General features: G+C 25.4%; 1 protein-coding gene across 1 annotated transcript in view; it reads right to left on the bottom strand.

Annotated features, from left to right (window-relative positions):
* LOC135930295 (ankyrin-1-like) overlaps nucleotides 1-14065 on the bottom strand; it is a 40399-nt gene that overhangs the window by 7251 nt on the left and 19083 nt on the right. The window contains exon 4 of the mRNA XM_065467075.1: nucleotides 6389-6727. Coding sequence (XP_065323147.1) covers nucleotides 6389-6727 — 339 coding nt within the window. The remainder of the gene's footprint in view (nucleotides 1-6388; nucleotides 6728-14065) is intronic.

Genomic DNA, 14065 nt, shown 5'->3' with positions numbered 1-14065 from the left:
GATCAGTTTGAATTAAATTTATAATTTTTTTAACATTTAATATTGGAACTGATTCTCCATAATAGCAGTTGATTTCACTTTGTATTTTGTCAATCGCTATAGCCAATGGGGACATTATATTGCAATATTCTTCTAAATATAAAATTTCAATATCTCTTAATTTTGGAAATTATAATTGACATAATTTAGGAAGTTCACCTTTAAATTTTAATAAACTACTAAGATAATCGAACATACTATTTCATCTTGTGCAGCAAGGTGTAACTAATTGTTTTCCTAAAACTGCTTTGATAAGTTCTGCAGTTTTAAGCCTAATACTAGCATTCCATAGCTTCATACATTTGGCTATTGCGGGATGATGAATTTTAGAAATGTTAGGAGAATCCTTAATAGCTTTCTCGCAGTGTTGTTAAAATAGCGGCTACTTTTTTCAGTAGCGGTAGCTATAGCGCGCTACTTTTTATTCAATTTTACATAATAAATACATCTAAAATTATTAAAATATATTTTTATAAATCTAAAATTATAATCCTTTTATTTAATTTAATTTTGAAATTTATATTTATATTTAAAAATATACATTATTGTTATATATTAGATATAAACAGTTGTTAAATAGCAATCTGTATTTAATTTATATTTAGCGCATTCATTAAATTATATATTTTTGAAATTCCGTTATTGGTATGTCCTTGCTTTTATCTTATTTTATATTTCATTTTACATTTTATATTAAGCATTATAAATCTTGTTATGTGTGAGATTGTTGAAGATATTGAAATTTCTTTGGAAAATGAGCAAAATATAGATGATCCTTTCCCAAAATTCAAGAAATACTTTAACCTTGAAGAAAAAATTATAACTGGATATCGGTTTCGGTGCAAGATGTGCCACAAAATTATCTCTACAAATCATACGAGCAGCTTTAGTTTGAAAAAACATTTAAAGGTAATATATTAAACAAATTTAATATCAATGTGTAGGCTAATCTATAATTTTTAAAATAAATTAAAATCAAAAACCAATTATTTTTTTTATATATTCATAAATTTTATCTAAATTATTTAAAACATTTTAAAATAGTTATTTCAATCATTTTTATGTACTTATATCCTACATAATTTTTATTCTAAGTATTTTATAATTTTAGACTGTGCACACTTCAAATTATTAAGAGATTGAAAAATATCTCAAAAGTTTTGGGGTAATGGAAGAAGATAAACCCACTTCCAAATCAAATTTAATACAAACAAAATTAACCAATTTGGATTCATCAACACCTGGTGTATCCCAAAAATTGGCTGACAAAGTCATTATGAACTTTATAATAGATACACTTCAACCATTATCCTTGGTGGATAATGATTCTTTTATAAAGATGACAAACACTTTTTCTCCACGGACCAAGATATTTTGCCGGCAGACATTGATGGCAAGAATTTTGGAGAGCTTTAAGGAAATGAAAGAATCTTTGATATTAAATCTATCAGATGTCTCCTACGTTTGTACAATGGCAGATTGCTGGACTCACAATAAAAGGTAAAAATGTTTATTTTCTGATTTAAAATATGTCATATTTTTAGAGCTCTGCACATTGAATTGATCCTAAAAATCTTAAACGAAAATCTGTAAGCTCTAAATAGAATAATTGGCTGTCAGACTTATGACATTCTAGCCAATATTATTGCAGAAATCCATAGGTCTTACAAAATTCAAAACAAGGTTTGTAAGATGATTACGGATAATGGGTCTAATTTCCTAAAGGCCTTCAGGTTTTAAATTTATTATAATTTTTTTATAATATGATATAAATAATATGGAATATTTGGGGAGGATAATAATAATAACAATACTAGTAATATTCCTGAAAAAAATATTGAAGATGGAGAACAAGAAGAGGATGATGAAATGGAGTTTGAGATAATTGATGTTCATGACATCCTTGGTTTTAAATTATTTTATATTTAATTTTTCACCAATATAAAATAAAATTTATAATATTTAGGATCTTTAATAAAGTCTTCTACGTTACCTAGCCATCATCGTTCTTCCTGCCACAACCTACCTAAATTTAGTTGCGACAGTGGATGCTGAAGAAGCATTATTAAATGAGGATTTTAAAAGAGTATCAAGATACATTTTCTAAATGCCAAGCTCTTTGGAATAAACAAAATAAGTCATCAAAGACGTCTGATATTTTCAAAAAAAAATTAGGACGTTATTTATTGACACCAAACACTACAAGATGGAATAGTGTTTACAATGCTATGAAACTTTTAGCATTGTTTCTAGATGAGAAAAAAATGGAAATGAATTATATATTGGATCAAATGGGAATACAGTATTTTAATGTGGAGTAGCATACCTTTATTAAAGAATATACTGAAGTATTTTTAATTAACCTCTAAATGCTTTTTTTAAATCTAAAAATACTAATTTAAATATTTTTGATGATTTTTTTCATATAAAAAGTTTGTTTATTAAATTTAATACTGCGTTGCCCTCAAGTGCTAGTGCTGAACGATTATTTAGTATGGCAAAGCTTATACTTTCTAATCGTCGCTCTAGACTTGGGGATGACAGTACCGAAATGTTATTATTATTAAAGTGCAATAATAAATAAATTATATATATATGTAACAAATTATAGTCATGTTTTTATATCAATATTTTATTTGTGGAAATAAAGTTACGTAAAAAAAAATATTTAAAAAAAAAATCAAAGTAGAGTAAAAAGTAGCTAATAGCGCGCTACTCATTTGAAAACGATAGCTGTAGCGATAGCGCGCTACTTTTTTGATAAAGATAGCGGTAGCGATAGCGCGCTACTTTTAAAAGTAGCGTTTAACAACACTGCTTTCTCGACATCTGTCATGGCAATAAAACTTATCGTATGGCACAGACAACGAATGTGTTGAGGCAATGTTATGAGGCTTCTTTAGACCCTTAAATTTAAACAAATAAATAATTTTATTTGAATAAATTTTTTTTACTAAATTTATGATATCAGAATAAATTTTACTATAAAAAAAGTATTACTTTCACTGATTTCGAATTTTATATATTCATCTTCATTGATGTCAAAATCATTCTCCACACCTTCCATAGAATATCCAAACTCCTTGAAAGCTTTCTTGAAATTAGAACCGTTATCTGTAACAGTTGCTATAACTTTTTCATCAATTCCAAAGTCGATGGATTTCATCAACTAATTCTGCTATTTTATCATATGTGTGGCTTCCTAAAAATCTTCTTACAACAAGGGCCCGAGATTGTCTTTGTAAACTATCAATTGAGAGCTTATTTAAATATTTATTTAATTGAATTTATAAATAAAATAGCATATAATTTCTGTAGTAAGCCATGAAATATGCCATGAAGTTTTCTAAGTTTGAAGTACTTTCATCCATCATCAATATCAAAAAGAAGCACATAGGAAATTTTCTAATTTTAATAAGTGTATTTTATTTATTTCATAATGAATGCTACTCTCTAACTAAAAAATTATCTATATAAATACCTTTTCGAATTCAATTTAGTGAATCAAATTGTTAATATACATCACATGAAAGAAATAATATCATTAAGTTAATATAATGGTTGTTAACAATTTCATTATGTCTGAGCTTTCAATAACTGTTTTAAATTATTACATTTCATATATGAAGCTGTTATCAATTTTTCTTGCAAAGATCTTCGAGAAAAATTTTTAATTGATAATGTTAATCCAATACAAGATAACATTTCTAATAAATTGACAAGTAGATGAGATAAGGATAAGAGAAAAAAAATTAAATTTACCTTCCATCCAACTATAGATAATGAATGCATTCCTTTAACAACAAATGAAGTTGATAAATTATTAAATTTTTCTAGAGATATTTTTTTATCATTTAAAAATTCTAAAGCTTTTTGAGTTAATGATGCAGTTTTCACAATTTCTTTTTGTTTTTTCTGTTTGTGTAATATTTTATAATGGTTGTTATAATTTTTATATGATTCCAGATGACGTCTCTATAAGTGAAACAAATAAAATATTTTATATTAGATAATTACTAATTTTTTTATAAAAAATTCTACTTTGAAATGATAAAATTAGATGAAATGTATTTATATTAAAAACTTTTGTCTTATTTATAAATAATAATTAATACCCATTAAAATTTTATAAAATTTTTTGTAAAATCAACTATTTACAAAATACATTTGTAAGAATTTTTTTAAATGCAATTCTATTAATTTTATAAAGAAAATTATATTTTAAGAATATATGTAAAAAAAAATACATATGAAAGGTGAATTAAATATTTCTAAGTACTATCTATCATATAAAAATGGTGCCCCAAATATTTGGATTATATTTTGGCCTAGTGTTCAAATTAACAACCTCTTTTTTTATCAATATTAGTTTTCTTATTCTTTTCATAGATGATTTTTATATATCCTTTTAATTTCATTATCAATCATTTTATAAAAATTTATTTTAAAATACTTCTAAATTTAGCAACAGATATATGGAATATTGGATAATGAACAAGTTTATAAATGTGATTTATTATATCATTATATATTATACTTTCAGATGTTTGATAAAATTTTATGACGAGTCTGTATAACCACTTATAGATTTGTGGCATTCTTTACATTCAGCAGTAATTTTATTATGATCATTTTGAAGTACTTGTAAAAATTTCCCATTTAAAATACTTAATTTAAATTTGTAGTTATATTTTTCGGTTGGTGATTAAAATTTTCATTTAAATTATAAAATAATGTCATTTTAAATTTTAATACTATTTAAATTAACTAATATAAATTTTTTTTAATGTAACTGTGTCTTTTTGAATACAAAGTTGGTTAAGATACAAATACTTTTAAATAATATGTATCTTAGATACTGGATACAAGATACTTTCCAAAATTTAAAAAAAGATACAAATATCCACAATACTGCCCAACCCTGCTAGCAAGATCGTTTGATAACTTAAAAAAAAGATACAAGCGGAATTTTTTAAAAATAATTATCAATTGATCAGTCAAAGAAATAGAGAGATGCATCATTATTTGCCTCGTAAATTTTCAATTTCATTTAAAAAATTATATATAAAATTAATTTAAATGACCAAAAAACCTAGAATGGGACCAAATAAAACCCCAAGAGAGACCATTACAAAAGCCAGGTTGATTTAAATTCATGACGAGCCTAAAATTTAGACTTTTGTTGGTTCCTGAATAATTAAGATCCTATAAAGCTTATTTGTAAATTCAATGTTAGAAAAAAAATAGATGTAGCGGACCAGACGTTTTCATTGGTACCGAATTTATCAAATTTTTGTAATAACTTATATTTAGACCAATCCAGAGCTTTCTAACACATAATGTCAAAATATAGTAAACCAAAATTCGAGCGTTGTAAATTATTATTTCCTAAGACTTGGATGTTTCAAAGCGTTTGCGCATTAAAAATTTTTATCGTCTGCTTTAGTTGTGTTTATTTGGAAGAATTCCCATATTTTAAAGTAAATGTCTACCGAACGCTCAATTTCCGCTTGGACATGGGCCTAAAGCCTCATTTATAGTAAATGCATTATCTTCACGCGTTGTGTTGTTTAACGCTATCGAAATCACAGCGGATTCTTCATAACGTTAATAACAAAGAAATTGAGCGTTAATACTTGAAATAAAGCAAAGAGCTTCTAACGCTATATATTTCGAAATTCGTTATTTTTATAACAGTATTGCATATTTTCTTTATCCTATGCATCGCAATTTAACGCTATGGTAAAATTTGAAAAAAAGATTTAATAGCGAAATTATCTTTAATAGTTTTTTATTAACAATTTTAAAAAGTAGATAATTATCTTTATTAAATCTTTGTTATAAAGCTATTAAGATTATATTTTTATTAAATTTCATTGCTATGAAGAATTAGCTTTGATTTAGCATAAAGTTAAATATTGCAACGCTTGAACACACGTTTTCTATAAACAGCGAAATTCGCCGGAAGTGATGGTTAATTCATTGATGTTTAATTTACAAAACAAGCGATAAATATAATTTATTATGACTAAGCAATGCGATAAAATGAGTTAGAAAATGATATATTGCAATGAGATAAGAATTTTATACATAGATCGTAAATTTAAAATTAGGATTTTATCCATCATAATAATTATTTTAAAAAATAAGAAGAAAATTGTAATACTATTAATTTGGCCTTCAATTTTAAAGGCTATTTTAACATAAGCGGATGTAAATCGGGAATATGTGGGTTCGGTCCTGTACATCTCATAATAAAACAATTATCTTTATAAATTATTAAAAAAATTTCCAAAAAATATACTGTATAAACTTTTATTGTGCAATAGAATAATTAATAATCCATTACCTTAGCATTCAAAAGGTAGGGTTTAGCCCCACAAGCTAATAAAATTTCTAGAATTTCTCTCCTTTTGGCGCGGTCATCAACAGATATCAAGATATCGTCTTTAGTTGCCCGTCCAGTGCACCTAAAGTATGAACTTTTTTTATACTTAGATAAAGCTAAGTGACAATAATTTTGCATAGAGATAATGTGCTTCGAGTCCAACCATAGGGTTTTAATTGAAAGCGTTTGAGATGTATTATCAGAGGATTCGTCAGAATCGAGAGGTGTGAAAATATAGGATTTTTTGACCGAATTAAGAAGTGGTAAAAATGTTAGATCGGCCCCACTATTTAGCAAAATCTATTATTCAAAAAAAAAAAAAATTATGATAGTATGTAGCGTTGTAGGCTAACTCAAAATTTAGCCCATCAAGACATTTAACAGCACTAAATGAAGCAACAATATATAATATATTTGTAGAAGAAATTATAAGGGGTCAAACTATATTGTTATGATCTTATTTATTCTATAAATTTTTGGGCTAATCACAAATCATATAGCATTAACCCTTAAAATGCCGAAAACGTCGTCATTTGTGAAAATCACGACCGGGTGTAGCCTATTTTCATATCAGCGTGACATAATTTTTTTAAAATTATTCTAATAATTGGTCCACATAACTGTTGTAATTATTTATTGTCAATCAGGATTTTGATGAATTTTTATTTTATACTTATTTTAAAATAATAATTATTTTGACATTTTAAAATTCAATCAATCAATCGAGAAATTAATATAATTATATTTTTCTTTTTAAATGGATAATATTGCAACTAAATTTAATAAATCTATAAATATTTTTAGTATTATAACATATAAATAGCTGGAAAAAGTTTACAATAGCTGAATTTCATATAGCGCCAACAATAAGATTAGTCATAATAATTTAAATAATATAGGACAATTGCATATTCCTTTGCCCTATCACCTCTGTTTTTGGGTGGCTTTACAAACCAGAAAAATTTTTTAGAAAATTTATTTCTTCTTGATAAATTGTTCAATTTATTATCGAAAATCTGCCCATAATTTGTAGCCTAATATAAATTAAGAATATTTATTTTAGAGATATCAAGGCATCACTATGATTTGCCAGATAGGACAACTCTAAGCCGTACAGCGTTTAATAATGTTTATCTATCAATGAAAGCACGCGTACAAAAATAAAACCTTTTGGGTCAAAATTTTTCTCAATCACATTCGATACTTGGACAGATCATTACAGAAAAAGAAACTATTACCTTTACACTTCAAATGATAATCTTGAAATGATTTGCTTTACTAATAGCAACTCATATATAGCACCAAAAATATACAGGTGAGATTATTCTAACTAAGATTGATAAAATTGAGGAAGAGTTTAATTTAAGAAGAAAAAAATATAAATGTTCATGCTGGGGCCCAATGTTAGAAAGAGTGTTCGATTAGGTGAATATAAACATCATTAATGTTTGGGTTAGGGCTGTGCCGATCCACATATTTTTCACCGATCCGATCCGATATTGCTTCAAACCCGATCCAATCTTTTTACTTTTCTTTTTTTTGTTATTTTATTTTATTTTATGTAATGTATTTTTATTTTTTCGGAAAAAGCTAAATATCGGTACCGATCTGATCCGATATTTAATATCGGCATCGCCCTAGTTTGGGTCATACAAATTATAACTGCTCTAAGATATAAATCTGCAGATTGAATTTTATAAGTACAGTAAATCTAACATCAGATATGTTAGATCTGAATAGCACTGATCCATACCCTGATACCCCTTTTTAAATTGGCAATTCCAGTGATGATAATAAAAAATATTCCACACTTATGAAAGCCAATGTTCCAACCAAGTGGGATAGTATATCAATTATACTTGAAAGCATATATGGAGAAAATAAAAATTTAATTAATAAGGTTTTGAAAAGAATTGGGAAACATCTTTTTAAACTATCTAATTACGAATCTGATCTAGTAGAGGAACTGCTTTTCCTTCAAAACTCAAAGAAGCAGTTGAATTTCTATCTGCACAAAAAGGGCCTTCCTAAAACTTGGCATTACCTTTTAAAAAAAAATAAAAACACATTTAATAGTAAATGAGAGTGATAGCTCAGAAATCATTTCACTAAAAGAATTTATGCTAAAAAAACTTGCGTTATGATTTCAGGTTTGATATATAATATCATTTATTTAATTAATTATTTAAAAAATTATCTAGGTACTGGATTCTCTTCTAGACCTAGGATTTCAAAAATTGACAATTGTGTCAAAGTATATAATAGAGTAAAATTGTTCAGCATCGGAATTTATTATAACATCGTCTTAAACTTATAGAGAATGATGATATTCGGGAAGTAAATATACCAATTGAGAATCAAAAGATATTATTAAATTGTATTTGACAAAATAATGATTCCATTTTAGGTGACTTAGAACAATATTGCTATATTCTTCTTGGAAAACGCTATTCACCAGATATGAATGTTTTAACTTTTTGGAGAGAAAGGAAGATACTTCCTAATCTTTCAAGTGTTGCCAAAAAATTTCTTTGTATCCCAAAAACTAGCACACCCAATGAAGGAATTTTTTCTACCTCTGGGTTCATGTTGAATTCAAGATCATTATTATGTCCGGAAAATTTAAATAAAATAATTTTTATACATGACAATTATAAAATTACAAAATAGATTTTGTATAATGAGTTTTCTCTTCAATAAAGATCTCAAAATATGCTGATATATCTGTAGTGTCTATTTTAATGCAATTTTTCTTAAAAAAAGCAGCAATTTAAAAAAAATATATAATAAAAAATTTATAACAATAAGTCGATTTAAGCCGCCACTATCCACCTTTAAATTTTTGATAAGATTTTCAACAAAGGGCACCAACCATCTACTGTACCTTGATGATGCAAACCCTAACCTATACCTACAAAAATATTAATCGAATCGAATAATTTATTATTCGTATTCGTATGAATAATAAAATGATTATTCGATTCGATTAGTCGAATATTCGATTCGATTAGAAAATTTTATTTACCATGAATTAAAAAAGATCTATTATAAAATTTATTTTGTAAAATTTAACTAAGGATAAAGACAAATAAATTTTATTTGTGAGACAAAATAGAAGCATACATATATAATATATTTATATACAATGTGGAAAAATCAATATAATATTCATATCTATAATGTAAAAGATAAATCTGACAACAGCCAATTTTTCAAACATAAAGTTTTTCGGATTGTTTAGGTTTTCCAGTCATTCTTGATGTGATGGGATTAACAGTTTATTATAATTGTATATGTTATATGTTATGTGTTATATAAATTACCTTCTTCGTCCATCTCTATCATAAAAGAAAAGTAATGGTCTATTATGAGATAAATTAAAATGGAGTTTCAAAATTTGGCGCAATTTTCATTATTCCACTAGGAGATTTTATTTAATTGAAATAATTTCAAATAATTCCTAATAATAATATATGATTTATATATGATTATTTTCCAATATATATTAATACTATAAATTATTTTAGTCGAATAATCTCGAATAATAGATAAAAAATTATTCGACGAATAATTTCGAATAATTGTGTTATTCGTATTCGTAAAATACGAATCGAATCAAATCGAATAACAAATAATTCGTTTTAGGTATACCCTGACCCATATAAGTGGTGTTTATATTCACCTAATCAAAAACCCCTTTTAGCATTGGGGCCTAACATTTGAGACTGTGTTTTTTCTTCATTAAATTAAATTCTTACTCAATTTTATCAATCTCAGTTAGAAATTCTGGTGTTATATAATGAGTTGCTATTAGTAAAGTGAATCATTTCAAGATTATCATTTGAAGTGTAAATGTAATATAGTTTCTTATTCTGTAATGATCTGTCCACATATCGAATGTGATTAGAAAAATTTTAACCCAGAGGTAATTTATTTTTGTACATGTGCTTTCATTGATAGGTATTACTAAGTGCAGCACGGTTTGTATTGTCCTGTCTGGCAAATCAGAATTGATGCCTTGATATTTCTTAAATAAATATTTTGAAATTTATAATAAAAAAATTATTATATTTTTAATTTATATTAGACAACAAATTATGGGCAGATTTTCGATATGAAATGGGACAATTTATCAAGAAGAAATAAATTTGTTAAAAATTTATGGTTTGTAATTATACCAAGAAACAGAGATGATTAGGACAAAGGAATAACAATTGTTCTATATTATTTAAATTAGGGATGTATCAATATTTTTTATCGGATCGGGCCGATATTTCACCTATTATAAAATATCGGTTATCGGCCAATATTATAAAATTTGCCGATCCGATCTGATATAAAATGGCGTCCTTAACAAAAATAAAATGTTATAAATTTTAAAAAAAAAGTTATATCTAAAATCATTTATTTTTATAAATAAAATCGAAATCCATATTTTTTAATAATAATTAATTAATAAACATTCTGCCATATTGTTATTTTTTTGCGCATTCTGTTTATAAAAGTGTATAATCTCTTCAGAATCTGTTTTTAGTGAAGCTGGTGATATTGAAGTTACCATCGCCGCAGGCTGATTTCTGATAAATTGGAAATTTTGATATTTCTAAAAAGAAATCTTTGATATATTAATGTTAAATATTATTTTAAATATTTTATTTAAATTTCATAATATATTTGTTTATACTTATTATGTATATAGATTAATGTTGTTACTTATTATGTATATAGATTAATGTTGTTACTTATTATGTATATAGATTAATGTTGTTACTTATTATGTATATAGATTAATGTTGTTACTTATTATATATATAGATTAATGTTGTTACTTATTATATAAAAGTGATTTATAATAAAAATATTTTATATACTTTTAGGCAATAGAATTGAATATAAACTATAACTGATCATTATAATATATTTAAATGACATAAGTTATGGTATAATTAAATTATAACACTAATAATAAGTATATTACAAATTAAAACCATTGGTATCTTTACAGAATACAAAATTAGATATGATATCGGATCGGCCTCCAAAAAGTGGTATCGGTACACCCCTAATTTAAATTATTCATGTCTATATCTAATTATTGTTGGCTTGGCTATGAAATTCAGTTATTGAAACAGCAGCTAATGCTAACAATAGAACAAAAAAGACATAGGTTGATTTTAAAAGGTTATTGTTTAATAATAATGGGAGTTGTATTGAATGCATAGTATTATAGAAATGTTTTTTATAAATTTGATACCTCAATTGATTGAATAGGTAAAAAGTCATAACATAATAGCACATAGATTCTTGCCAGAAACCATCTTTTAGAGGTTTAAGAATCTGTCGGGGATTTTGGTTTTGATATAAAGAACTTTATAAAATATAGAGATTTTTATAAAGTATCTTCTTTAAGGTTATGATCAGAAGTCAAGTGATTTAACAAATTTCCTGTTAAATGTTGATTGGGAAGTTTCAAATTTTATAGCTAGGTAATATTTAAAAAAATATATACTTTAATTTATAAAAAGATTTTAGGTTAGTAGGAGAAAATAATATTTAAAAATTTAAATCATTATCGTCTATAATAGCCTTTTCGAAGCAACATTTACAGTAAAATATGTCTTATGGAAATGGTTTTATTATCTCTTTTTAAGTATAAGAAACGAAAAAATTTCCAAAAGAATGATTTTATGTTGTTATTATTTACTGTTATAATACTATAATTATTTATAGATCAATTAAATATAGATGCAACTAGGGCTGTACCGATATTTTATATCGGATAGAACCGGGCCGATATTTCACCCATTTAAAAATATCGCTAATCGGTAAATATTATAAAATTTTCCGATCCGATTTGATAAAAATGGCGTTTTAACAAAATAAAATATTATAAAATTTTTAAAAAAAGTTATATCTAAAAACCATTTATTTTTATAAATAAAATCGAAATCCATTTTTATGTTTAATATTTTTAATGGTAATAATTAGTTAATAAACATACTGCCATATTGTTATTTTTGTTCGCATTCTATTTATAAAAGTAAATAATCTCTTCAGAATCTACTTTTAGGGTGATTCCACGTCAAATCGACCAAAAAAACAGATTTTCAGCCGACCATCTCAAAAATGAATGTAACTTGGCATGTTAGTTATTTATGTTGTAAATGTTAATAAAATCAAAATTTTAGAGTGATAGCTCAACTAGATATAATGATATAGGCCTTCAAAGTCGAAAATCGCAAAGTGCGTGATTTTATTAAATCTTGTTATTTTAAAAAATATTTAAGATAGAGTTACAAATTATATATCATTTTATAGCCATTAAAATTGTACGTTGGAAAATATAAAAATTTTTTAAGTGTTTTCTTATTTCCGGTAAAAATAAAAAATTAACATTGTTAGGAAGGGATTTTTTAGGGTGTTAATATTCACTAAAAATGTTTATTACCTTTATATTAAATGATTTAATAAAAAATCTCGATAGCCATTTTTGTTTTTTTAATTTTATTTAAATTTTTGTTATTTTTATAAATTAAAAAATACAATATAGATGGCGTTATATTAAATTTTTTATAATATATAATTTTTAATAAAAATATGAATAGTATTGTGATTAAAATTAAAAAATAAATTGAGTATAACCAAGAATGATGTCCTGGGGCGATATGTAAGCAGGCTACAGATATTATTTTATTGACGCGATATTGTAAAATAAACATATTTTAACATTTTATATTCAAACTATTATAATTTTGCGCTTATTAATAGAAATTTCTAAGGCCATAATTTGTAGATATATCCTTACATTGTTTTGGATCTACTATCGTTATTATTAGAAAATAACGATTTTAACAGCTTATTTTATTTTTCTATTCCTATCATCGCTACCAATCAATCATCATATATTTCACAACTTAAACAGATTTTACAACCAAATGAATTTATGATAATTTGTGATTTCTCTGAAAATTATGCATTTATAATCCAAGACACTGCTTAAGGATTTCACTGAAATAATAATCAAGCCACTAGCATATTATAATAATAAGGGCAATATAGAAAACCTTAATTATATGGTAATATCAGAGCCACTTCAACATAATGTTATTGCAGTACATTTATACAAGACTAAAATGATAAAATTTATGATCAATCAATTCAGCAAAAAGCCAAACAAAATATATTACTGTTCCTACAGATACGCAATATAAAAACAGAAATTTTTTTCTAAATCTGTGTTATCATGAATCAGATTTTGATGTAGCAGCTGAATGGTATTTTTCAGCTACATCCTATGAAAAAGGTCCATGTGATGGCCTTGGCGGAACATTAAAAAGATTAGCAGCACGTTCAAGCCTTCAGCACATCAGTTCTGGACACATTTTAAAGGCAGTTGATTTATATCAACTTGCAAAACAAAACATGCCATCAGTAAATTTTACATATATAACCATACAAGAGATTTAACTACGAGAAAGATTCAATTTAGCTCGTCCCATTCCAGGAACTCGGGAAATACATGCTGTATTTCCTTTTAAGTAAACTTAAATCAAAAATATATTCATATGCAGAGACTTTCAAATTAACAATATCTCAAATGCCGATAATTTGTCTTTTGCCGATATTAAAGGATTCATA

This window comes from Gordionus sp. m RMFG-2023, chromosome 5 (assembly GCF_954871325.1).
Source record: "Gordionus sp. m RMFG-2023 chromosome 5, tfGorSpeb1-WG-v2, whole genome shotgun sequence".
NCBI classification, from domain to species: Eukaryota; Metazoa; Nematomorpha; class Gordioida; order Chordodea; family Parachordodidae; genus Gordionus; species Gordionus sp. m RMFG-2023.
The sequence above is the reverse complement of the archived record's forward strand: the minus strand, read 5'-3'. Positions and strand labels throughout refer to the sequence as shown.